Source organism: Citrus clementina, unplaced genomic scaffold (assembly GCF_000493195.1).
Source record: "Citrus clementina cultivar Clemenules unplaced genomic scaffold, Citrus_clementina_v1.0 scaffold_7, whole genome shotgun sequence".
Taxonomy (NCBI): domain Eukaryota; kingdom Viridiplantae; phylum Streptophyta; class Magnoliopsida; order Sapindales; family Rutaceae; genus Citrus; species Citrus x clementina.
Window position 1 is genome coordinate 2,849,897 of NW_006262075.1, and position 27,348 is coordinate 2,877,244.

Below are 27,348 nucleotides of genomic sequence, written 5' to 3' on the forward strand. Positions count from 1 at the left end.
GGCGCCATCTTTATTTGCATTTATCTTTAGATATAATCGCAATAGAATATAAATCTGAAAAGAATTTTAAAGAGGTGTCAATAATCCCACTCTTAAACATAAGATCTACACTATCCATGAAAGATATTCATTCTCATTTTAAAGAGACACATTTACCTCTTCTATATTTTGTGGAAGAAAGAATCAATGTCCAGTCAATAAGATTCGTGAAAACCTTTCCTGCGATGAGAATTGGAGACCAATGTTGGGTTTCAGAATTTATTTTACGTCGTCATGTAGTGGAAGTAGCATTAATATTTGATTGATTATAGGTTCAACGTTTTAAATCTGCAATGAAATGAGAGTTTTTCATATATTCACAACGTTAGAAAGAACATACTTGCATCTAAAAATTACAGGATCAGAAATTATCAGTTTATAATAAAATTACTTAACCAGCCCGCCCCCGCCCCCGCCCCGGAATCATAAGCAATAGCAAGATAGGAGCTTTCCAAATCAACACATATACAAGCTCTATTAAATCTAGATAACTAGAATTCCAAGAGACCAGAAATCTTGCCCGGAGATAGCTGAAAAAGAGCTTCGGAGGTGGCTATGCTGCTTGGAATAGGGATAGAAAGAAAGGGAGATGAAATGCTCCCCCGACTCGGGAGACCCCCACTTATTTGACCAAAAGATTCGAAATATATACATGACTGAAGTCCCTTGCTAAACTTGGTCCGAATAATTAGGTGCATAACCAACTGCCAGCAGAAATTAACATGTATCTTCTGCTCACTATTTCCGTTCTAATTTCCAAGCTTTCTTTCACGGCATCATTAACTGGCTGCCGAGGCGGCCCAATTAGCGCAAATTAAAATCATGAATTTCTTGATTTAAAAAAAAAATGAAAAGGAAAAACTGAGATTGTCAGATTGAGCATTTACATGCCAAAAAAGATGGATAGAATAACAACCAGCTTTTGCCCAAGTTTTGGCTAATGGGGAATATCAGTGTGAGCTCAAAAAATGAATATAACTTGTTGTATATTTGTATGTAGAGGAATCTTCTCACTTCTGCGGATATGTATCATGATTGAATATGCAAAATGGTTATGTTCGTCACATTTACGCTGAGGTCATCAATCATTGCTCTGTTAGTTTATTCATATCATATTCCAATAGCATTTAAAAATAATGTCACCAAGAAGAGATGTACTCTGCAATTCGTGATGCAAAGAATTTCTAAACTATTTATGGTGCATTATCTCTCCATAGCAATCGTGAAAATAAACACCCACAAAGAGACTGAAGAGAAAACAAAAAAAAACAAACAAGACTTGGGCAATGGCTAAACAAGGCTTCTTTCCAGAAATTAATATGGTGATCCATTTATCACAAGAGCTCAGCTCCAAATGGAAATAGCACAGAGTTAAGTAAGTGGAGCCAGAGTCTAAGGAGCTCATCCCCTAACCTATCTTGATTTTACATTTGTGCATGAGGGATGGGCAGTTAAGAATTCGAAAGGTTCGAACAAATCACACTCAGCTGAGTAAAGGAAATATGTAATTCAAGCCATGCAAAATTAGACCAACCAAGTGCAATCCTTTGATGGAGTGTTCTTGGCTAAGTAATATCTGCATGCAGATAAGGTTGGAAAAGAACTGCCAGTTAAAAAATACAACTTACACAAGTTTCTTCAGTTGTCTCGTCCATTTCACTAAAAGGTGGTGGTGACCCCTCATTAAGATTACAAAACACCCAATGATTTGATGATACTAGAATGCAGCAAACAAAATCACACTGGCAGATAAACCTACGAGTGTCACCAGTGAAGTCTAACAAGAATTAAAAGTACTGATGAGAATTCTCACCTCAGAACTTCCCATTTCATTGAAAGTCAGGCTTTCAAAGTCCCTTGGGAGCCCTTTCTGTCTTCAGAGAATCATTGTAGTTTTATTACCAAAATTTTCAGAGCTTCTGAAAGAGAAGATAAATTCAAAATTTCCAAGCTAAGATGATTAATTCCAAAATCCTGTTTCACAAATTCCAACTCTATGCATCAGCAGTTTCATTTTCTTATCGATGAACTGTAAAATAAGAATGAACTTAGATGCCGTCTGCCCTTTCCAGGCTCACTGAAGTAGCATCCAATGTGATATTTAAGATGCTGAAATTTCCATGCAGGTCAATACACTCAAATAAACAAGCCAAAAATGGCTACATCGAAACAACTATTGTATTAACACCAGCTGGAGTTTCAAAAATTAAATCACCAATAGTCTCTACAAGAACAATTCCCATCCTCAAAAGAATGAAACCGACTTGAATCTCTCACAACTATTTTTCTCTTAGCAATTTTTGATATAAATTTAATGGCTGTGTGGCAATCTACACAAGTTCTTAAATTTTTATAAACTTTGATGGTTGTTCCAGGGCGAGTTGCAATAATCCCAAAAGCAACTGCAAGCTTCTCACTGTGGTAGGAAAGATTCTGCTCCTTCTGCTCCTCCTCTACATCATGCAGTACAAAATTGGTGTCAGGAACATACCCTTCTTCCTTCATCCTCTTTGAAAGCTTGCCCAAGAACTCATGTATTTCTTTAGACCTAGGGTGGGAAGTATCTCCTACTAAGAACACATGTGCATCTCTCTGGATTTCAATCCAACTCAAACCCGGTTTCTTTACCACTCCTCTGTCATCCATCAACTTTCTAATACTTGCTACTTCACTCCACTTACCAGCACTGGCATAAATGTTGGCCATTGTGACATAAGTAGCTGGATTCTCAGGCTCAATCTCAAACAGTGCTTCTGCTGCTCGTTTTGCTAGATCAAGGTTTCCATGAATTCTGCAACCACCAAGCAATGAAGCCCATAAAAATTTATCTGGTTTCATAGGCATTTTAGAAATGACATCCTCTGCTTCATGAAACCGGCCAGACCGTGCCAATAGATCAACTATGCAAGCATAATGATCAGCTGTATATGTCAATCCATGTTTCTCCTTTATTGAGTGGAAATACTGGAGTCCTTTATCAACCAATCCAGCATGAGTGCAAGCCGTAAGAACCCCAACAAAAACAATATTATCAGGCTGAGTACCTGATTTAAGTAACAACTCAAAGTACTCCAAAGCCTTATCAGGCATACCATTTTGAGCATATCCAGCAATCAATGAAGTCCATGAAACTAAATCTGGTCTAGGCATCCCATTAAATACCTTTTTCGAATTCTCAACATTGCCACACTTGGAATACATATGAACAAGGGCACTAGCAGCAAAACTATAAGGGTCATATCCTATTCTTGTCATGTACCCATGAACTTGCTTCCCAAGCTCCTCGGCAGCGTGATCAGCACATGCATTTAGGACCCCAGCAAAGGTAAACGCATTAGGTCTAATCCCCGATTTAATCAACTCTGAGAACAATGCAAATCCCTCTTCTCTCCTTCCTTCCTGAAAATATCTGCCAATCATTGCTGTCCACGAAACTACATCTCTATCCACCATTTTATCAAAAATTTGCCTAGCTTCATTAATACTACCACATTTGCCATACATATCAGATAAAGCACTCCAAACTACCTCATCTGAATCGAACCCAGTTCGCATTATATAGCCATGAATCTCTTTACCTAAACGTAAACACTGAATGGCTGACACAGCAGACAAAGCACTAGACAGAGTGAACTTATTCGATACTGAATTTTCAAAATTTTGCATCATTCTATACAAGTCCAAAGCCTCTATGGGCTGATTATAACGTACATACCCCGAAATAATCGCAGTCCAAGAAAAATTGTCTCTTTGAGGCATTTCATCGAACAAATTTCTTGCTTGTTCAAGAAACCCCACTTTCGTATACCCAGAAATCATCGTATTGTACGAACACACGTCTCTTTCATGCATTTCATCAAACAATGTCCGAGCATCACTTAAATTCCCACATTTTGCATACATATCAAGCAGGCAATTAGATATAAAAACCCCAGGCTTAAACCCAGATGATTTTAAGTGAGAATGGACTTTTTTACCCTCTTCAAGGGCGCGGTTTTGGCGGCAAAATTGGATGAGAGATGAGTAAATCGAAGGAGAGGGATGACTGATTTGGTGGAGGATCTGAAGTGCTTCTTTTAAGCGTTTTTGGTTGCATAAAATGTCAATAGCTTCTTTAAATTTGTTGTGTTTGCACAAGTCAGTAATGAGATCGTCATTGTTGTTTGATTTGAAAAAGGTTTTTCGAACAGGCCGTTTCCGGACACTGTCTTGACTTTGAGAAGAGTAAGAACACGGAGTGGTTCTATTGAGTTGATACACACAAGAAATATTTGATGTTCTGAAATTCGCACGTCTCATGGTTTCGTTACAAACGACTAACCACCTGCTAACTGAATATTTTGATTTTTGATTCTCGCACGCTGCCACTCGCGCATGTACGTTGGGCAATGGCCCACAAGCATCTACTTTGGGCTTCCAAAAAGGCCTTGTTAAGGCCTGGGCCAGAAAGCCCATTTTTAAATTTTCCCACATTTGACGCCGTGGAGTCATCATCCTTCTGGCCTTCATTTTTAACATTTTTTTTCAAATAAAATTAATAAAAGATAATTTTGGAGAAATTGGATGTGACAATTTTTTTTTTTTTTGAGAAGAGTTGGATGTGATAATTGAATCATCAAAGAAACAACCAAGTAAAAGGGGAAGAAATTGGCAAAACGAAAGCCAATTAAATAAGTAATGAAGTCAAAAGGAGGACAAGTTTATGTATATGATGAGTTATATATATCAAGAGTGCATTTGAAGTGTGCTAATATTAATAAGAGCCACTTTAAATGAGGTAAACTTTAATTTACCTTCAGATAGAATAATAAATTTCAATTATTTTTTAAAATGTGGAAACCTCGTTTTACTTTTCAAGTGCTATTATCTCTGTTATTCTTAACAGCTAAATGAGCAAAATCAAATTTTAAAAAAACTCTAATCATTTTCTACTTTTTCTGTATAGGTTTATTTCTATTACATCCAAATGTTTAATAAATTTCAATACCAACTCAAATGTTTTAATAAATTGCAACATGCACCCAAATCGCTAATTTTTATTTTTTTAATGTATACGAAGTGTAGACGTAGTTGTCCAAATGGACCATATTCCCCTCATTTGATTTTTTTGACATGATAATAATTTTTAAAAAAATCCACCCAACACCAGAAGAATGAAGTTGGGGAAAACATATTTTTACATTTTTTAAAGGATAAATGCTTGTTAAATCCCTATATTTTAATTTAAGTGTTGATTTAGTACATATATTTCAAAAAATAACACCCTTGTTGTTAATTATGTTACGATCCTATCTTTACTTTTCTTTCCTTCTACAATAATACCGTTACACTAATATTCTTACCTTTTTAAGGATATTAATGAAACATACAAAATTAATTTATCAAATTAATCTTAAAAGTAACATAGAAATTTTCACAAAATTTTATGCTATAATTTTAGTTTGTGGATTAATTTGATCAAATATTTTTTTTTATAAAATAATCATTAGAAAAATTATTGCAAGGATAATAAACATTACTTTAAGTTGTCTTATATTAGTTTATTTATAAATAAACTATTAGTAAGTTTGTTGCATAGGTACAAAAAGTACTAGTTCTTTCATATTGATATTTGTTGGTTAATTTACTCATAAGTAATTATTGATTAACTTCCTAATTAAATTTTTATAGATAAACTAATTAATGTCAAGAATATTATTATAAAGGTTTTGTTGTAAAAGGAAAGAAAATGTTGCACTTTACACTTTACGGGTCAACCCGGTGCGAGCGGAGATTAGTCTGAGTTGTGGTATGAGCTTAAAGGCGCCTCCCACAATTAAGACCCATTCGGGACCACCTCATGGTTCAAACAATATATATATATATATATATAAGGGTAAGACTTTAACATATTTAACTATAAGGGTGTTTCGAATTATTTTTTAACATATAAGAATTAAATAAATATTTAAGTCAAAATATAAAGAATAAACAATAATTTTTCCTTTTTTTAATATATATATTTTGAAATTAAATTTATGTTATTTTTTGAATAAAAACTAAAATTAGATTTCCTTTTAAAACTAGAAAATAAATAAAAACACTTCTTCAAGCTTTCACGGAGCGAGAGCAATGACTGCACAAAAACTCATGGCCATGATCTAGAGCCGAGCAATGATGCAGTAGTGTAGCTACTCCTGATCGCGACAATGTAATGTTGCCATACCATTGTAAATGCCATCTTCGCTACTTCCCCTACCACCGTTTACAAAGTCTCTGCCACTTCCATTACTTATTCATTTTAGCATGACTTGGGGTTAACAAACTAATAATTAGTCACATACCTAATTGATGTAGGATCCTAACATTCCACCCTTATTTAGAATCAATGTTCATGTTAGTTCACGCACTCTAATTAGGTGACGCACTCAAAATCACAAAGGAAGATCGTTGTGGTAAAGTTCAACTCTAGAGAACTAAACTGAGTAGGAGCAAACTGTTTTGATACTAATTTTTATAAATCTACAAGATAAAACTCATTCTTAAAAGTTGACTTGTAAGAGGAGAGTCCCTTGGGGTTAATAATCTCGATGTGGAATCATAATTTTTATTTAAATTTGAGAATTTTCATAGATTGGAGGAGAGATTTTGTTTGTGAGGAGAGAGGATTTTAGGTGGTTTTTGTTGGGTTAAAAAGGCCATAAAATATAGTAATATGATGAAGATAATTGTCACCGTTTTAGGCCATATAGGCCGATGCCAATGTCTGTTCTGGGGCCTTCTAGGGCATTCTAAGGCGTTGTAAAATGGTTGACTAAGTGAAACTTAGTGCCATCATGCGGATTGCCACATTTTCAAAGAAAACCCGGTGACAATAATCGTAATAGTGGTGATGACATGGACACACTTTTAAGAATTTCTTAATCTAAGTATCTTGATTAAGTGGGATTTGACTTCGAGTTTTGATAAATTTGAATTTTTTTTTCTAAGTTTTAATGGTTTCTAGGATTGTTAAAGCTTTGATGGAATTTTTGTAGAATTACATCAGAAGTAGTCACGAGGTAGGTGGTGAATGGTGACGATGGGTCATTGGACTTGGTGTAAAAGATGATGACTAACTTGTAATTTTTTTTTCTTGTTCTATTTTTTATTTGTTAATTTATGGTATGGGAAAAGTCTATAAAAATATTATCAAATCTTCCCAAAAACAAGCTTTTGATTTAGAAAAATTGGCATATGTTGACTACAATTGTTGTTTAATCGTCCCACCAAAAAGAAAATAATTTGAAAATTTAAACCTAATAAATAAATAAATAATTTGAAAATTCTATCATTAATTGACATAAATAAATAAACAAAATAGGAGTAAGAATTAATTTAAATTTTAAAGGTTTTGTTATTACAATTGCCCATTAACAACCTAACAACTGGCAAACACTAAAATTTTTAGGGTGTTTTTACTGATAAAATCATCTAGGTCATCTACTTGAAAATATGTTAAATTTTAGGGGAAGAAAGAGAAAATTACCTCTCTTAACTTAATAAAATGGTTAGTTAAAATATTCTGTTCGGTAAAGGTATTTTCCTATTTTGTTAGATCAATATGAGTCCGTTGTTAAAAATAAGGTTATCGGACGTAAATTAATGTTTTCATACTCTTAGTAGTAAATTAAAATTTATTTTCTAACTGATGTTTACCTTTTTAAATGATGGATTTTTTTTTTATTAATCTTTAATTGCCTGTCCTCTTCTCCTCCTCAATTTTCTCTCTTTTAAAAATCTTTTGAAATGTCCGGTTGCTCTTTGAGAAAAAGAAAAATGAAAATATCTTTCAAGTATATAAGAAAAAAAAAATGAAATTAACTAACTGGTTTTACTTCGTAACAATTAGAAATTTCAGAACTAGCGGTAAAGAATTGTAATTTTTAACCACTTTGAAGCTAAACGGTTAAACCTGCCGTTATCTCGTTGATGCCAAAAGGTTAAGATAATAACGGCGTCAAGTCGCAACTGTATTGAAGCTTCCTTAATCGTCAATGGCAATGTGGATGCTTTAGTTGAAAGCTAACTTGGGCAAGCGAAATAATTGGCTTTTTAAAGTCAAGTCAATTACATTCTTAGGTTTGGCTAAAGAGAAAGGAAGGAAGAGAATAGCGTAGATTGTGAGAGTGAATTATTTTATCTAAAAAAGGCTCCCATCTTAGTTTAATTAATTTATTTTTTTTGAATTTTTGCAAGAATTGAGGTTCAAATTGGTTAAGCTGTTGAACCTAGCATCTGGGTTTGTTATTGTAAAGGAGTTGGAAGAGAGGTGATGGCAGTTGCATTTGTTGGAGGAGCTCTTCTAGGAGCAGTTTTTGGAGAGCTATTGAGAGCAGTTTCAGAGGCAAAAGACAAAGCAGTCATGTTTAAGGACCTGTTGGAGCAACTAGAATCCACTTTACAAAATTCAACTCCGATGATCAAAGAAATAGAGAAGCTGAACCAAGTATTAGATCTGCCAAAGCACGAAACAGATACTTTGATTGAGATGATGAGGCGAGGCGAGCACCTTGTGCATAAATGCTCAAGAGTGAAGTGGAATTGCTTCAAAAGATATGATTATGCTAAAAAGATCATCAAGTTGGATAGATCGATCGATACCTTCTTTCGGACGTATATTCCATTACAACAGACAAGAGACAACAGAGTGATTATGGTGGACTTAAAAGAAGTGCACATGATGGTGAAGAGATTAAGTGGAAATGATAGGACTAGTTGGATGTTCAATCAGGTTGGAGTTGCTGGAGCCTGCTCGGCGCCTGATCCTCCGCCGGTCACTCCCGGTTTGGATGTTCCATTGAAGGAGTTAAAGCTGGAGTTGTTCAAGGATGGAAGGCAAGTCATTGTGGTCTCAGCTCCTGGAGGATATGGCAAGACTACTTTGGTTAAAAAACTTTGCAAAGATGATCAAGTTTTAGGTATCCTCTCTCTTTCATGCTATTTGCTCTATTAAATCCTCTGATGCATGAATTAGGTTTCTAACTTTGTAATCTTTTGCAAACTAGCTGATAAATTCATTTTAATTGAGTTGGAGATATTCTACTTGTGGATTAGAATTAGATTTTGATTGTTAGGCGAGGTCAATCCTGCAAAGGGATGAGTAAATGATATAGTGCTTGATAATTAATTATCCTATTCACAAGTCACTGTGTTGAATTGAACTGCAAATCTTTCATCTTTTTAATAATTATTATTATCAATAGTTGGACTGCTATTCCTGCATCCCGTCTCTGGGAATCTCTTTGATACAAGAGTAATGTGATGTCTAAATTCTGCCTTTTGTTTGTACAATAATGATATATGAATTTCCTCTCACTTTCACCATCAGCTTTCTCATATGACATTTGAACAGGAAAATTCAAGGACAACATTTTCTTTGTTACTGTTTCTCAAACGCCCAATGTGAAGGGCATTGTACAAAAAGTATTCCAGCATAAGGGTTATGCTGTGCCTGAGTTTCAAACAGATGAAGATGCAATCAATGACTTGGAACGGTTATTGAAGCCAATAAGACCAGAGGCTATACTGTTGGTCCTCGATGATGTCTGGTCCGGGTCAGAATCCCTGCTGCAGAAGTTCAAGTTCCAATTACCCTACTACAAGATCTTGGTGACCTCACGGTCTGTATTCCCACAATTTGGTTCTGGGTATGATTTGAAACCATTGAATGATGAAGCTGCAAGGACTCTTTTTCGTTATTCAGCAAACCTACAAGATGGAAACTCATACATTCCAGACGAAAATCTTGTCAATAAGGTGCTCTACCAATCTGCAGTTTCATGCTAATATTCAGTTTATTTTCTCATATGTATAGGAAATTTGCACATGCTTTTTTCTTTACCTACCAAATCAAGTTTTGTAATATCTAGAATGCCTTTATGCTTAATATCACTCTTTGCTATTTGTCTACATGCAGAGAAATAAAAAAAAACATATGAAACAATTGCATTCTAAAATCTGGTCTTGTCCAACTGCAGATTTTGAGAGCCTGTAAGGGATGCCCGTTGGCCCTTACAGTGGTCGGTGGATCACTGTGTGGGAAGCATCCAGCAATCTGGCAAAAAAGAGTGAAGGAATGGACTCAAGATGTATCTGTTTTCCATTCCAACAAAGAAATACTTTCTTGTCTTGAAAGGAGCTTGGATGCCTTAAATAATGAGGTCAAGGAATGTTATATGGACCTATGTTCCTTTCCTGAGGACCAAAGGATTCCTATCACTGCGCTTGTTGACATGTGGATGGAATTGTATGAACTGGTTGATGAACTATTTGCCATTGCCAACCTCCATGAGCTGTCCAACCTAAATCTGGCTAATTGCGTGGCCACAAGGTATGCATATATATAATACAATTATGATGTATCCAAGTGCTTGCTCTTGTGTTTGCATCAACGGTTATGTGCAATTTTAACATATGTGGTTTGCTATGCGGATGACCAACTTCAATTGATGTGCGTGCAAATTGGTGTGAATTCTCCTCTTATATACCTTGGAGTATGAATCTTCCCTGAACAATCAATTTATGCCATTCACTAGGAAATATGCAAGCGACGACAGCTGCTACAATGATCACTTTGTAATGCAACATGATCTTCTCAGAGAGTTGGCTATCTATCAGAGCACATTAGAGCCCATAAAACAGAGGAAACGACTAATTATAGACACGAGTGGAAACAATTTTCCCGAATGGTGGATGGATCAAAAGCAGCACCCCCTTAATGCCAGCCTATTGTCAATCTCAACAGGTTTTTTTTTTTTTTTTTAAATTAATCTCTACAGGTTGTTATCACCTTTTTTCTCACACATGGATACTGCAACATGCAGAGATTTTGAGTTTTTTTTTTTCCTTTTTGGCCAATCATTATCTGTCTCACGCAATATTGCCAAGATTTGCAGATGAAAACTTCTCATCTAATTGGTATGACATGGAAGCACCAGAAGTTAAGGTTGTGGCCTTAAACATAAGGGCAAAGAAGTACACCCTTCCAAATTTCCTGGAGAAGATGGATAAACTGAAGGTCATGATAGTCACAAATTACGGATTCTTCCCTGCGGAATTAAGTAACATCCGAGTTTTTGGTGCTTTATCTAATTTAAAGAGAATCAGATTGGAGCATGTTTCTCTTCCTTCCATGACCACTGTACGAATGAAGCATCTGCAAAAAGTATCCTTGGTTATGTGCAATGTTGGTCAGGTTGTTGGGAATTCTACCTTTCATTTTTCTGACGCATTTCCAAATCTCTTGGAGATCGATATTGATTATTGCAATGATCTCATGGAGTTGCCTGATGGGTTATGTGATATTGTCTCCATAAAGAAGCTCCGGATCACCAACTGCCATAAGCTGTCTATACTACCTGAGGGGATTGGTAAGCTGGTGAACTTACAAATGCTAACGCTTGCTTCATGCACTGATCTGTCAGCATTACCAGACACAATTGGAAACCTGTCCAATTTAAACTTTCTGGATATATCTGAATGTCTGAACATCCAAGAATTGCCAGAACAGATTGGTGAGTTGTGCAGTTTAAAGACACTTTGCTTGAAAGGTTGCTCTATTTTTGAGCCGCCCTCATCAATTTTGAATCTTGAGAATTTAGAAGTAGTGAAATGTGATGAAGAGACAGCCTATCAATGGGAATATTTCCAGCTTGGACAGGCAAAATTTAGGATAGAAGTGATTCAAGAAGATATCAACTTATATTGGCTTCACAATCCTCATCTTTGAAGACAAATTTCCCTGCAGCTCAATTGAAATGTAATTAGTCTTTAAGAACTTTCCTTTTCTGTTTCACAACAGTAGTGTATACTGTTGTTTTATGACTCGAGATAAATCTTTTTTCTCCTTGTTAATAAAGTGTGTTCTCAAAATCAAGATTAGTGTAAACAGCCTGTATAAATTGACAATAAATTGTCCTTTACTCATCTGTAACTTCCTAAAATCGGACATGAGTCATGACCAATACTGATAAAACAACCATGAAGGCGCTACGATCCAGTATATGCGCAAGAGTATAATAGCTGCAATCAGCAAGGGGGTCATTCATTTACAATTTTGTGATCACGAAGATATACTGGAAAATACAACCAAACTTTCTTCAGTTGAGGCTTAAGACCAGGATTGTTCTCTCAAATCTTGAGGAATTCATTTAACCAGCCAGAAGCGCAAAATACAGTCGACAGAATTCATCAAAAGACGCCATTTGCTACATAAAAATACTGGAAATTTCAACTATCAATGATCAGCAATTCTCCGTCAAAATCGTCCAAAAAATTATACAATCTAAAAACTAGAATGCTAAATTGATATAAAAAACTCCAGCGGTCTCTCATCCAATGTTCACATCCGTACCATCGACATCCTCGGTGAAACGAACAACTCAAAAGACAATGCAAAAATTGTAACTAAATAGCTGAGTAGAAGGGGTTGATTAACCCGACTAGTAGAGTTTTCCCTTAGAAAAAAGCATCAAAGATCAAATTGGATCACACAAATATAAAAGTTCCAGTTTATGAACATAGCAGACTCTTAAGGTTCTTTAACTTATGCTAATACAGACCAACATTTCCTCTGGTATTTCTCCATTCTACCACAATATTATCTCAGCTAAATATTACACATTTCCACATGCCCATAAGAACTACACTGTTGAAGAAACTTCTGTCTATAGTTTAATAAAACATTATGTCATTACAACGCATATATTATCTCCCCGCTACTGTCAATGTCAAGCTCAGATTCAGAATCCAAGTCATCCATGTCGTCATCATCCATGTCAAGGTTGTCTGTCATATAACAGTTAAGGCCATGAGTCCCGACTGCTGGTATGGAGGCCTCTGCTATTATCTGCATGATCACATCAACACTCTGCATAGGTTGATCAGGCTCTTCATACTGGCTACTCATAGTCTTTTCATCCACTAGGTCTGCTGGAAGATTCTTCAAAAACCATTGGTGCTTCATGATTTCAGGAATGGTAATTCTCTGTGGCATCAAACATCCAAACGAATGAAAAAAGTAGCAAGCATGACATATTAAGTGGGAAAAAAAAAATACTCACTGCTGCAGGATCAGCAACAAAAATTCTTGAAATCAGATCACGGCACTCTTGAGATATTGGATTAGTGTCTGGAACAGAATATTGGACACTGAGAATTCTCTGCAAGCGGAGAAAGAAAAAAAATGTCTTGAATCAGATCAATTTAAATAAAGGATAAAATGGCGTGATATGACAACAAGGTTTAATGAATACTTGTATTGTCTTTCTGAAGTCCTTTGGCTCATCAGGATCCTCAAAAGGATATCCTCCCACCAGCATCACATATAAGGTTACACCACATGACCACACATCTGCTATCTGCATTGTACCACAAACAAGGCAGCAGACCTTTAATAAATAATTTTATATATATTTAAGAAGTTTTCTCATTAAGAATAATAACAGTAAAGTAGGTACAAAAACCTAAAGTAACAATTTGCATTAAGTAGGCTACTAATAACATCTAACTTGCTCAGAGTCAGTCAGAAAAATATAGCCTTTTTCTCATTGCAAATCCACAGGAAAAAAATTATAATAATTAAATACGATCTCGTCGCCAAAAGCAACTAAACACACAACACATTATGCCAGGAATACACAACATCAAATATCCTGGTCCAAGAAATGACTATCCATGCATACAAAAATGTTCTTCTTCCTAGGATATTTATCGATGAGCTATAGATCATTAGGAGAAGTTGATTATAAACTCATTTGAGTTATACTGTAGAAGTATACCTTGCCATCATACTCTTGCCTCAGCAATACTTCTGGAGCGATATAAGCAGGAGTTCCCACCGTCGATTTTGGTTGAGAATGAAGCACAGAAGACTAAGAAAAGCAATCCAAAAAGAAAAATATTGATGATTGTTAGACAGCCAAACTAAGATGACAGAAAATCAGTGAAAGTTTGATGTAAAGATAACCACTGTTCCATGGACTAGAAGTGCAGCACCCTTAGGAGCAGAATGAAAATATAGTTCAAGCAACTAGACAGAATTAGCAGAATGTAAATACTCTTTCTCGAAACTTAAATATTGGAGAGCTAACACCCGCGAGATCAGAAAGAGAAAGACAAGAAGCACCTTGGAATACCCAAAGTCGCATATCTTTAACCGAGGAGCTGGGCTTCCATCCAACAACGTATTTTCCAGCTTCAAATCGCGGTGGCAAACTTGCTTCACCAGGAAACAGCACAAGAAGAAGCCAAATAAATTATCTGATTTGTGACCCAGGAGACAGAAAAAGATAAATTTTTCAAAATGAAGAAAATAAAAAGTGTATGCACAAGATCTAGGGAGTTTACCATTGCATGGCAATAGCTGACTCCAGATATAAGTTGCTGAAAGAAGAATCGAGCCTGCACCAGCAGCCCAAGTAAAAGAAGCCACATGAAAAACAAACACAAGGAGAAGAAGAATGAAAGACTTAGGAATACGAACTTCATCTTCACTGAAACGCCCAGCATTGCATATTCGCTCGAAGAGCTCCCCACCGGATGCATATTCCATTACAATGGCCAGATGGGTGGGCGTCAAAATAACCTATAGCAAGATTTACAATACAGAACCAACAAATTAAGCCATCATCCCCCTTGAAGGTGATATAATCTTCCAAAAAGAATAATCAGGGAATCAACTAACCTCTTTAAACCTGACAATATTAGGATGCCTCAATGACCTATGATTGATGATTTCTCTTTGAACATTCCCATCTATCTGTGAGATAACTTACCACGATGAGAAGCCATAAATGTTGCAAACTTTCATAATTCTTGATTCAAAACAATATGCAGTAAAATTTGAATAGAATCCTACAAGTCTAATCAGTACATTGACTCTAATCCAGATTACTTTCCCGTACCCAAAAGCTCTCATTTTGTCCTTTTATCTTTCAAGGTCAAGACTGCATTGAGAGATCTCATAAACCGAGTTTTCAATTTCTAGTTGACCTTGGATAGGTAACTCGTGAGAATGGAAACTATGTCCGATCTCCCATTTACAGGTAAGAGGTCAACTATTACTAAGATTGAACTACTCTTTGTGCAGTAGATCACTGAATGCATTTAAAACAAGGTGTTATTTTGGTTCTTGATCTTCTCCTCGAATCTTCATAATTTGGATCTTGATCTTCTTCTCCAACCTTCATGCAAAGTCTTTCAACCAAAAGAGCCTATTGTTAAATGATACGAAAACATATGATCCTTTGTGCGCGAACCTCTTGTAATCAGAAAACCATCATTACATAAATCAATTATACGATCGAGGGTTAACTTTCTTCCTTAGAAGACAAAACTAAACCAATCCATCACAAGCAAAAACGGTATACAACTATAGGCTAAGGCTCTGTTCTTTACAACTTTCTTTATGTAATTAATACTTTTTTTTCTAATAAATGAACCCAAAAAAAATGTAAAAAAAAAAAAAGACAATAATAATTACAAAAACAAGCAATCCATTAGGTATTAAGTGTTATGACTCCACGTAAAACAGAGGGATTCAAGTACTTCCACTAACATTGTATCTTTCAAAAGCACTTCATCTTAACCAACTTTCATGTTAAACCTGTATGTGTGCGCGTGTTTAAAGGTTCCAAAAATTATCCATCTCACAAATTCTTAGCTAGAAAGAATTTAAGAAATATTTTCGATAGATTATACTCGTTTAAAATTTAGTAATTTTAAAACTAAAATCTGCTACCAGGAAAATTTTACTAAAAAAAGCATAAGAAACCTCAACAAAAATGGTAAGCAATGTCCTCTGAGTCTGCAGAGAAAACCATTTCCACGAATGACTAAAAGCGAAAGTTAAAAAGTCTACAAAAACGGCAATAAATTCCATAAATTCACATAAACATTAAATGCAACACACGCTTAAAATAGCAAAAGATAGATAAAAATAAAAATAAAAAACTTCCATAAATAGATATTTCATAACTCAGGTGAATTCCAAGACTGACCTTATCGCCTCTCTCGATATACTTGACAGCTACAAGCTCTTTGGTAACCTTGTCTCTCATGAGTCGAGCCACACCGAAGTTACCGGAGCCGATATCTCTGACGAAATCGTACCGGTCACTGTCGTGCATGATCGGCATGTCCATCGCCGGCCCCACCGTCAACGATGCGCGATCCATTTTCATAGACTCACCGCCACATTAGCTGACACGACACCGTTTTAGATGATTTTAGTGATCGGTGAGCGGTAATATATAAATATGGTATCGGATTCTGGTGAACAGTTGCAGAGATGGGGAGAAGAAGAGGACTTTTTGAGGAGAGAGAGAAAGGATGTTGACAAGGAAATGATTGATGAATACAAGGTAAACGCGACAAAAGCCGAGTCGTTTTGGTTTAGTTTTTTGGATGACGATAATACGACGACGTTTTCAATTTTTTTTTTTAAAAAAAATATTTTCAATGCTTTTGAGATGGTTGCTTTGTCGGTAACATGTAAGGCGTAATGTGTTGCGTCCTATCCAATCGTTTTGCTCGTGGAGAATATATTTACTTTCATGAAATTGTGAGAAACAAACCCCCCATTGTCTGTCTTCAGGACGGTCACGTGATCTGGCTCAGGAGCGTTTCTGCTGTGTAGTGTAATGGACAATACGATTTGCATTTTACACCGCCTTTCGACGGTGCTGATGCAATCACGATCCGGGACGTTTCGATCAATTTGAATTTACATTACCATAAGATAGTCAGACGACAGAGCCTTGGAAACGAAGGAAAGTTTCTTACTTTTAATTTTAAAACTAAACAACTTGCTTAGTTTAGTACACTAAAATCTTCTCGGGAAGGGCAAATACGGTGTAAGTAAGGTGTATGAACCTTTTAGATCTCCACCACTAGAATAAAAACATTGTGTGACGATGGGCCGTGATAAAAAATAGTTTGTTGTTTTATACTTCAATTCTAGCTAGGGAGCTAGGATGGATAGGAAGCAACATCTTACCTCTATAATTGATTAGAAATGAGAATCTTTTCGATGATAGGCCGGCTCTTTGCAACTGGAGGTAGCCCCATGGGAAATTGGGAAATTGGGAAACTGAGAATAGGATAATCAACAATCACACTTGATCTCATTTCTTAATTTTTATTTTTTAGCGGGTTAATTTTTTTTTTTTGGTTTAAAATTTAGACATAGAATTTAAATCATTAATCTCACGTCTCTTTTATTTTTCCTGGGAATAACATCAAACCAACGACGAGAAAAAGATGGAGGATTTTAATTGGGTTAGTAACTACAGTATTTAAAAGTCATAAAATTATCAGGTGAACTATAGAATAATTGGCTAGAAGTCAGAAAAGATAGCCTTCGCTTTTAGAAGCTGCATTTGACATATTGTTATTGTATTTGTGGGCGCTCACTTTTCCTATCCAATGGATATAGATTTTTGGTTGCTAGGGGCTGTATAGTTGAGCCTCGTTTGTTGTGGATCAACTTTTAGTTTCGGGAGTTTGAATGACGCTGATGACGTTTTTGTGGACCAATATGTAAATTAGTTTGAAATGGATATGCTGTCTGTTACCAAATGAATTTTTACTTTCCAAGCAGATCTTTTCGAACTTTCTATCTAACGACAATGTCCTAAAGTTAAATTAACATGTAATTGTCGCTTTTAATATTAAATAACCAGCCACAATAATGAATTATAGAATGGCCAAAACTACGTTGCCACATGGGTTTAGTACCCCCCTTTTTTTGTCTTTTTCAAGGTTAATTGTAATGGAGTCCATTTATTTGTTTAAAGAACAAAAAAGTTAAAGACTTCTATATTTTCACACATTAGTCCTGCACCTAAAAATTTTCAATTATATTGATGTTTTTGGAAGCCACAATCTATTTCAGAAGCACTTTTCAAATATGCCGACATGAATACAATACTCCGACATTGTAGACTTGTCAATTTGGACAATATAAGTTTTTTTCTTTTTTTTTATTGCAATATATGTAGAGAAGAGAATGCATAAATTTTCGAATTGAAGGAAAAAAAATCAATTTCACTACCAAACAAAAAAAAAAAAAATGGTCATGGCCATGATTATGTTTTCTAGCACTTAGCCATTAATCCGACAAGAATGTAATCAGGGGGCAATATATATATATATATATATATATTGTAAGGGCAAACATGCATATTTAATTTTTATTATAAATCACTATGCATTTTATAATATGAAAAACTAATTAATGTGTTTTACATAAAAATTCTTATTTTTTATTTACCTTTCCTAAAATGATTAATATTAAAAGATAATTAAAATTATTTACAATATAGAAACAAAATAATAAAATAAAATTATTACTCTTCTTTTTAGTTACAAAAAATTAATAAAGAAATATTTAAATTATTTTCAAACAGAGTAATTGTTTAGATTTATTTTTTTTTACCCTTCTTTAACTAAGTTAATGAAATATTTTAAATGTGTGCTAATGACTATTTAAAATTTTGGGGTGGAATAACAAAAGTCAATTTAGTTAATTTAGTTAAGTGTGCAATTAAATTTACTCTTTTTTTTAAGGACAAAAATTCAACCAAAAATACAAAATCGTTGTTCAAATGAACAAAAATGATTTTATGAATTGATAAACTAATGATTTTATAAATTGATAAACTAACGCTTTATTATTATTATTATTATTAAATTAATATATTTTTCTACATAATCAACTAATTGATAGTATGTTAAATAAATATTATGTTACAAGAAAATAATAAAACATTAATTATATATAATATTAAATTAAATTCATTTTCATATTTTGTGCATTTCATCCATTTGAGATAGTAAAATCTCTTGTGTTAGAGAGGGAAAAAAAAGTATAATGTCTCTCACAGTCTCACATGGGAGGAAATTGGCTGCCATTTTGTTAAATTATATATATGTATATATATCGTCAATTATGGTTAGTAAAAAAAAATACAATGTTTAGCTATATATTAAATTAATTAATAAGAGAATTATTAATTTAAATAAATATTAATAAATGTAAGAATAAGTCATTTAATTGAAAACCTAGTTCAATAGTCTTAAAAAATTTAAAATATTATGGACTTACATGTTAAAATTTAAAAACTTTTAATTTTTCGTATTTTGTATAAACAACAGGGGCATTTAATGTTAATAACTCAACAAATTCATCTAAGCCGTTGTACAACTTTTGGGTTGAATCTATGGATTTGAAAAAGATAAAAAAAAATAGGATACCAAACACCATGGGTAAAATAGCTAGACCCTTATAAAATATATATATTTTTTCCTATAACATAATTTGCGTAACAAAATGTATCACTTAGGTGTTGGTTATTTATTGGCTTATTGATGTGCTACGACTAAATGCTGAATGAGGGGGTGGCTAAAGTGTTTTGTAAATTCAAAAAAATTTTGGCAATTTATTTCTTTTGTCGGGCATTGAATTCGCCACATTATGACTACATGATCTTATTTTGATAACACTTATCATAACATTAAGCACACCCTTATTATGATGATGGACTCATGACATCCAAATATCCTATTTTTATTTTTTTTCTTCATTTGAACGAAGAATCACATTCTATTTTATAGAGTCAATGTGAAACAACAAAACTCGACACATCTAATAAATATACTTAGCATTCTCAGCAAGTGGCAACTAATTATTTAATTCCAAAATCATCCGGATTAAAAATTTACTGTGCCCCGACTTCCAGCCAGTTCATCATTTATAGACGCTCAAAATAAAATGAAAAAATCGACGGGGGAAATATTGATTTAAAAAAAAAAAGAATGACAATAAAAAGAAATCACATTATCTTTAAGAAAGACAAGAAAATGAATGAATATTCTGAGGAGGATAACACATTACCACTTGCGTGATAGAGAGGTCAAAGTTGAAAATAAAGTGAAAAACTTGAGTTGAGAAAGGAAAGGGAAATTTGCGATATCTAAGTAAGGAGGCACGGATCTCATGATGTTAAAATGTTTGGCCATTTATAGAATTCGAGCACATTTGGGGAGCGGTATCTGGTGTCCTTTTCTGCTTCTTCTTTTTTTTTCACTTTTTTTCCCCCTCTTTAGTTGAGAGTTGATATACTGTACTTTTTCTTTTTTTTTTCCCCTTCCTCTCCTAATCTCTCCTTATTTTTTAAATCTAGTTAAAAAGTTGGCTTAATTATAAATAAAGTGGAAAAAAATTAACCTCATTGTTAGCATAAAAATTCAAAACTCACTCGTAGGTATTTATCTAACTTAACTATGAGCAATTAGAAAAAAAAAAAAAAAAGCGAGAATTCTTGTCCTTAAAATTATAACCAATTTGGGTCCTCTGTGTTTATGCTTATTACACTTGGAGTGGGTATTGGCAAACATACATAACAATCCCTATCATCTGCATATGTCTCACCAAATCATCATTATTATTATTGTTATTATTTTTTACCTTTTATTTTTAAATTAAGTTTAGCATAACGGATAATTTTTGTTCCCAATTATACGAACATATAATTTGGTAAGACAATTTCTTTACACTCGTTCGTTTTACCGATTACCAATTAAACTAATTGATGGTGGGATAGATACTACGAAACCACCTTTGTACTCTCTTGGCAATTCTGGCCCACAAAGGGGTGTAAAGAAATTCAGGCCCCTAGTGAGAAAGAAATTTCAGGGCATAATAGGATGAGAGGTTTAGAAAACGCGTCATGCTTTTCACACCCTTTTAAAATGCTTATAAGCCCATTTTTAAATCATAGTTCTACTGCCAAAATGAAATTACATCAAAGAACAATTATGAATTAAATTAAATTAAATTAAATTAAATTAAAATATCTTTTCACGTGCAGATTATGAACCCTCCCATCTTTTAATCCTAATTTATGATATAATTAATTTTTTTGAAAAACTCAAAATAATTTTGAGACAATGAAATAACAAATTACCCCATTTTTATCATGAAAAATATAGTTAAAATTTAATCAACTCTATTATAATGTTCGTCGTTTTACATAATTTTAACAAAAAAAGTGCCATAGATATAATAAGTGAAATTTTATAATAATTTTAAAGGGGTATTAGAAGCTCAACTTTTAGAAAAATAAGATTGTAATGACCTAAATACTTAAGCCTCCAGTGGCCTTACAATGAAGGTGCCACATTATTAGTGCTTGTACCCCTTTATTTTACGAATAATAAGGTCGTTTGGTCTTTGAGGTTTTGCTTAAGGTATTTTGCAATTTGTTTTTGGGAATTTGAGATGTAATTTTGAGGGAAAAAAAATTGTTTTGTATAAATTGATATGGTATAATTCAATTGATTTGATTAAATAGTTTTTGTCTTACATGATTTATTTTTATAATTTTTATTTTCATCAATCAATGAATTTAAGCCACGTAAATTTGTACAAGCTAAATTTATATAAGAGTTTGTTTGTAAAATAAAATTTAATGTTGGTGTTTGATAAATTTATTTGAGAATCACTTTTGTCAAAATCATCTCATTCTACAAGATTTTTAAAAACATAAAAAAAAGTCACATTTAAGAATATAAAATTCCACATACCCATTGCCTTCCACATATATTCAAATACACCTAAACTTGAAAAAGAATTTATGTAACCTAAACTTGTACTCATCCACTTCAATTTAAGGAAGTTATTTCCTCTCATGATTTTTTTTCCTGTACACTCTTTTACAAAATAAATATAGTATAAACAGTATTTTTAGTAACCAAATAAAATATTATATACTTGTAAGTAAATTTAATTTAATATTATATCTATTTTAGTTGTTTACTTCATCATGAATAAATTAGTCCTTAAATATGTTTTAAATCAACAAATAATGCATTTTAATAGTTAAATGTCACGATCTGGCATTATTTAATCTTACGCGGCTTTAGTTAAACAAGAAGTAAATGAACCGTAAGCTGGAAGCCTGGAAGTTGAAGACCAGAGCAGCCGCCACCAAATTGCTGAATGCTGACCCCGCCCACTGGGCAATTTTCATTAAAATATTACATTATTAATTGTCCTAAGAAAACGGTCTAATAACTACTTGGCATAAAACTGAGAATGTTTAATTAACTCTTTCTTTTTCAAAATTTGTGAAAATGAAAATAGAATTCTCATGAGCACAGCTTTTCGTCATCAAAATAAGAGCATTATTCTTATTTTTTAAAATTAGTGTGGTGGAGTCAGCCTTTTCACTATTTCATGGTTTGGATAATTTAAAATTTATTTGATATTTCTGGGAATATTCCAACCAGAGGGGGGTTTCTGATAATTACCCGCCCACAACCTAAAACTGAGGGACTTGACGGCAAGTTTTCAGAAGTGCTGAGGGTAAATTAGTAAAATATAGAACTTCAAAAAATTAAAATAAAAAAAAAAATTGCCAGCCTTCACTTTCACTCCAACGGGCGACGATAAACAGTTGAACAAGAATCAAATGAACCTTTTGCATTTATTTACAACAAGTCCGCACTCACACACGCACCAAACTGATCTAAAACCTAACTGAACCCGAAATACGGGACCCGAGCGAGAAGATGGTATCGGACTCGGAGCTTATCGCGAGACTGCAGGAGTTCCTCAAAAACTCGGACCTGAACACCACCACCACAGGTATCGTGCGCCGGCAACTAGAGAAAGATTTCGGAGTTGATTTGACGGATAAGAAAATATTTATTAGAGAACAGGTTGATTTATTTCTTCAAAGCCAGTTTGAGAATGATCAAAACGACGGTGGAAACGAAGAACAACAACAAGAAGATGATGGTGAAGATGATCAGATGGCGAAGGTGAAATCTGATGAAACGGATGGTTCTGATGATGCTGCAGTGGAGGAAGGTGACGATGATAATAATGACGAAAACGACAATGATGACGAGGCGAATGAAGCGAAGGGTCCCGCAAAGAGACGGTTAGTTATTGATAATTTACTTTCGTGTCACATGCATATAAATTTCAATTTATTGGTAAAATGTTATTGTACATTTTGTATTTATTGATTTTTAGCTTCCCCTGTAACCAGGCGAAGTTGTCAGCTGTTCAGGTTTAGGTTTAGTACTAGGTCTGTGAAATTGCTCAGCAATTGGGGAATTAACGAGTTTGTTTTGAAGGAAAAAGAAACCGCGAGTTAGGTTTTATTTAATTTTGGTTGCAGAGTTTAAAAAGGATGGGTAGTTCAAGTAAAGTTGTGAATTTATGTACAAAATGTGTAAAAAAAAAAAACAGCACAAGGATGAGCATTTGTGCGTCTTGTAATTTGCTTTTCCTATGGTTGCAATTGTAATTCAAGGACGTCTTGGTTATGTGACTTTTGTGAATTAATTCAGTGTCACCTTTTGATCTTTTTTTAAAGTATAATTCGGGTTTTTGATAGCTTTAGACTATATTGTGTGCATAATTGTTTTTGATCGAAGAAAGTGTGATGGTGCTATGTTTGTTCTTTGCTTTCTCTGGTAGCAATGGCTAGATTAAATTAGTTGTTTATATCTCTGAATTCTCAGCTATATCTAATGAAAGGGCTGCTGTTTTGCGTTACTTTTGAAAATGGGAAAGAGATTTTGAATGAAAAACATTGAGAAAATCTGTTTTAATTTCAACAGGTCCTCAATTAATCACAGTCCAATGTCTAGGATTGCTGTGGAACACATTGCGCCATGTTATGAAGATATTTTTCCTTTAAGAAAAAAAATCCAATCGAACTGCTCGAGTTGCATCCTTGCAAGTTGTTGCAAATGTTGCAATGCTGCCATATCTTCATTGTAGAGAATAATGATTTTGCTCTAAATTAATTGGTTTCCAGGGAACTGCCCCAACCATGGCTTTTAGTATGTGCATTATTCACTTTTATTTTCTTCTTCTTTGACAACCCTGATTTTGCATCAACCTTTGCCTCTCAATTTTCTCCTTTGAAACCAGGATTTTTGTCCATGGAGCATCACATAATTACTTCTCTGATTCCTTTAGGTATCTAGATGGAAACAGTACTTCTCAAAAGAGATGTGCCTGCTATTGTGGGGCTCCCTCCTTTGATGTTTAAAGGAGGGACATGAGAATGAATTTCAAGGTAGCACTTGAGTGCTCTTGATTTTCAACCAAATTTTATGAGAGGTCAATGATTTTACTCTTTTGGAACGGAAATGGGCTGAAAACAAAAATATAATTTTCTTGTTGCTCTACAAGATGCTCTGGCAGTGACAGAGCTAGAAAAATTCACTTGGAAAAGTATTTGAAACAATAAATATTGTGGTGAATGTGGTTTATCCACTGGTTAAGGTGTTTTCTAGGATGTAACAAAAATAGAAGTTACTTCTAATGGCTGTATTAGATGAAAATACATATTAATTGTTAATGCTAACAATTTTTATTGCACAGCCTTCTTTAGATTTTCTAAATTTCTCCCTGTTTAACTTCCTAGTTATGACTCAACATTAATAATGTTAATATGTCTGACGCTTTTTGTTGTTAAAATAAAACTTCTCCTGGTTCTTGAAAAAATTTAAAATGAATGTACTAGAATAAAAATCATATCTTCTCAGAGGTTGTGTTATAAAATCTATTAATAATTTCTTGAAGTTGACTGATTAAGCTATATGCTGATGTTTATGAAATTTGAGCAACTAGAAGTGATCAATTCCATAGAAAGAATTGATCTGTAACTATTAACAATTGGAGGGGTAGTTCTTAGAATTTTTCCCTAGAATAAACATTGCTAGTATGTAGTTAACATCATGATCCTTCCGGCAGTATTGCAAAATGAATTACTCTTCTTTTATCAGTAAAATTGTCAATATGTTTAAAGTGATACTTTTGTTACTAAAATTGCTGCCTCCTTTATTTTACACCCATATCAACTTTAAGATCAAGGATGTCCTTAGGGGCCAATTGCGATTAGGGCTGCACTTGACATTAAGCTTATGATTACTTTATCTTACAATCAGGTCTAGAAAGCTTAATAATGAGGTCAAGAAAAGAGGGGGTGGTTTTAGCAAGTTATGTGCCCTCTCTCCTCAACTTCAGGAATTCATTGGGGTGACTGAACTGGCCAGGACTGAGGTATAGCCAGAAAGTTAGAAGTTTCTTTTGTCTTTGTCTTCTGATAATCCGTTTATACGTAAATTATCTTAATTGTAATGATATGCTAATCTTGGTCCTAGGTTGTCAAGCAACTGTGGGCCTACATTAGAGAGAAGGATTTGCAAGACCCAAATAATAGACGAAATATTGTTTGTGATGAACGATTGCGTGCCCTTTTTGGTGTTGATACCATCAACATGTTTCAAATGAATAAGGCCTTATCAAAGCATATATGGCCTTTGGATTCAGATGATGGTATGCATCTACTATATTATCTCAGCAGCATGTTTTTATGTTGCTTGCATTCTTTTAATCATCAATAAGCCCTGAATGTCATTACTAATTCGAATTCCATATGTTGTGTCGAATGCTTAAAAGGATATTATTATTATTGTTTTATGCTACAGTTATTTCTGTCAAGTCAACACCAAAGGAAAAACAACGAAAGCAAGAGAGAACAGAAGGTACAAACAATAGATTCAGTTTGATATAAGATGTGATGAATTGTTGCATTAGTTGTTTTCAGTTAATACCTGGACTTAATCTGACATTGTCCTCACCTCTTGTATACTACTGCTGTCATGTCTCACTGCTCAACTCAGCCTTATGTAGTCTGTTTGGATTTGGACACAGAACTGTTCTCTTTTTATTTCTTTTTCAATTTTCAGCCTCATATTGATACGAGTTTGACTAGGTTATAAACTTGTTTTCTTTTCAAATTGAAACATAACTTCTACTGTTTCAGATTTAGATGAGCCGACTAGAAAGGAAAAGAGACAGAAGGGAGGAAAATCTGGTTTTCTTGCACCTCTTCAACTTTCAGGTGCTCTAATCAAGTTCCTTGGTACTGGAGAAAGTGCATTACCAAGGTCTGATGTTATTAAGAGAATGTGGGATTACATAAAGGAAAAGAACCTCCAGGTATCTCTTCGTAAGTGAATCCCTCTTTATGCCATGATAGTTGTTAGTATTTGTTTATTCATATCTCTCGATCTGGTGCCTTATCTACATATTCTATTGTCCATTTGTTCTACTTGTTCATTGATTTTGCTAGCTTTGTAATTGCAATCTATCGCATCAAATTTTCACTTGTTTGGGTGGAATAAAACTACTGGATTGAGACAGACCACTCAAACTTTTATGTCTGTGGGCATAAAAGATCTATCATGGATTCATTATGTTTATAATGTTGTTTGGTGACTTGATTTGGATCTAAACTCAGAAAATTGATTAATCTGGAAGACCCTGTGTAGGATATTAAAGTAGTCAAATGTATTGCTGGCCATGGATACCTCAAGAAGGGGCTATTACTTTCTAATACTAGTCTGTGTCACGGTTTCGCTAAAAACAAGGTTGAAATATTTTTATGTAAGTACCTTGATGGTAATCCTACATGAATAATTTATTTTAGGACTATTACCCACTTGAAGAATTTACAGAAATTCCAAGTTGCATTTTTCTAGATATCTTTTGGACGTTCTGTTGCTTCTTTCTTGCTGAAACTGAAAGCAAACAATCATTTAAATCTTCTTGGCTTATTTATGAAGGATCCATCTGACAAGAGAAGAATAATATGTGATGAGAAGCTGAAAGAACTCTTTGATGTCGAAACCTTCAATGGCTTCACCGTTACAAAACTCCTAGCTGTTCATTTCTTAAAGACGTAGCAGTGGGTTGCTCCTATGTTCAGCCGTAGAGGAAGTTTTGTCAGCAGATATGATTTTCATTTTCAAACCGCTTTTGTTGAGGGTTTGAATGGGGCAAATAGAAAATCCAAAAAGATTAATTAATTTTCCCATGTGCATTTCATTTTACCTGTATAATACCTTTTGTTTATAGCTGGATTGCTCTAGATTTGGTGCTACTCAATTCTCATCTTCTATCAAAGTTTTGGTAATGTTTAGGGCGGTCACTATTTGATTCTGCATTTGCAATCTGCCCTTCTTAATAGATTTTGAAGATGAAATCAATCACTACCAAGGCGTTGATGCTCCGACGTGGCTGTACTAGAAATTCGTGATCATTAAGGTTTTTCAACCTGATTTCATGTTTCTTGAATAAAAATTATCGTCTCATATATATCACTTGGGAAGGGCTCGAAAAAAATCTACCATGCTCTCTGTACGAATGCTGTAGCATAAGATAACAATACTCGTAACAGTTTTCTGATACGATTGTTC

General features: G+C 34.1%; 4 protein-coding genes across 9 annotated transcripts; 2 read left to right on the forward strand and 2 right to left on the reverse strand.

The window, feature by feature from the left end:
- Positions 1 to 2,204: 2,204 nt before the first annotated feature.
- LOC18036363 (pentatricopeptide repeat-containing protein At4g37170) lies at positions 2,205 to 4,339 on the reverse strand. Its single transcript, XM_006425762.2, has one exon. The coding sequence runs from the start codon at positions 4,336 to 4,338 to the stop codon at positions 2,251 to 2,253; it is 2,088 nt and encodes a 695-aa protein (XP_006425825.2). The 5' UTR covers position 4,339; the 3' UTR covers positions 2,205 to 2,250.
- A 3,993-nt stretch (positions 4,340 to 8,332) lies between these two features.
- On the forward strand, positions 8,333 to 11,935 carry LOC18036364 (probable disease resistance protein At5g66900). Its single transcript, XM_006425763.2, has 5 exons — positions 8,333 to 8,978; positions 9,413 to 9,816; positions 10,038 to 10,390; positions 10,596 to 10,804; positions 10,956 to 11,935. The coding sequence occupies exons 1-5, from the start codon at positions 8,333 to 8,335 to the stop codon at positions 11,786 to 11,788; spliced, it is 2,445 nt and encodes an 814-aa protein (XP_006425826.1). The 3' UTR covers positions 11,789 to 11,935.
- A 539-nt stretch (positions 11,936 to 12,474) lies between these two features.
- On the reverse strand, positions 12,475 to 16,595 carry LOC18036366 (serine/threonine-protein kinase SRK2I). Its single transcript, XM_006425767.2, has 9 exons — positions 16,059 to 16,595; positions 14,744 to 14,818; positions 14,543 to 14,644; positions 14,407 to 14,460; positions 14,186 to 14,278; positions 13,839 to 13,931; positions 13,314 to 13,418; positions 13,122 to 13,220; positions 12,475 to 13,045 (listed from the first exon to the last, which is right to left on the reverse strand). Exons 1-9 carry the CDS (start codon positions 16,239 to 16,241, stop codon positions 12,752 to 12,754), a joined length of 1,098 nt encoding a protein of 365 aa, XP_006425830.1. The 5' UTR covers positions 16,242 to 16,595; the 3' UTR covers positions 12,475 to 12,751.
- Positions 16,596 to 22,483: 5,888 nt separating this feature from the next.
- Positions 22,484 to 27,254, forward strand: LOC18036370 (upstream activation factor subunit spp27). Of its 6 annotated transcripts, XM_024180915.1 has the most exons (7): positions 22,484 to 23,006; positions 25,033 to 25,147; positions 25,249 to 25,423; positions 25,576 to 25,632; positions 25,914 to 26,089; positions 26,422 to 26,536; positions 26,716 to 26,794. In XM_024180915.1, coding segments are annotated over exons 1-7 (1,014 nt in total). In that variant the 5' UTR covers positions 22,484 to 22,632; the 3' UTR covers positions 26,718 to 26,794. The 6 variants fall into 6 exon arrangements, with proteins under 6 accessions (XP_024036683.1, XP_024036684.1, XP_006425831.1 ...); XM_024180916.1 differs by lacking the exons at positions 26,422 to 26,536; positions 26,716 to 26,794 and adding an exon at positions 27,120 to 27,254; XM_006425768.2 differs by lacking the exon at positions 26,422 to 26,536 and having other exon boundaries at positions 26,716 to 27,032.
- The last annotated feature ends 94 nt before the right edge of the window (positions 27,255 to 27,348 follow it).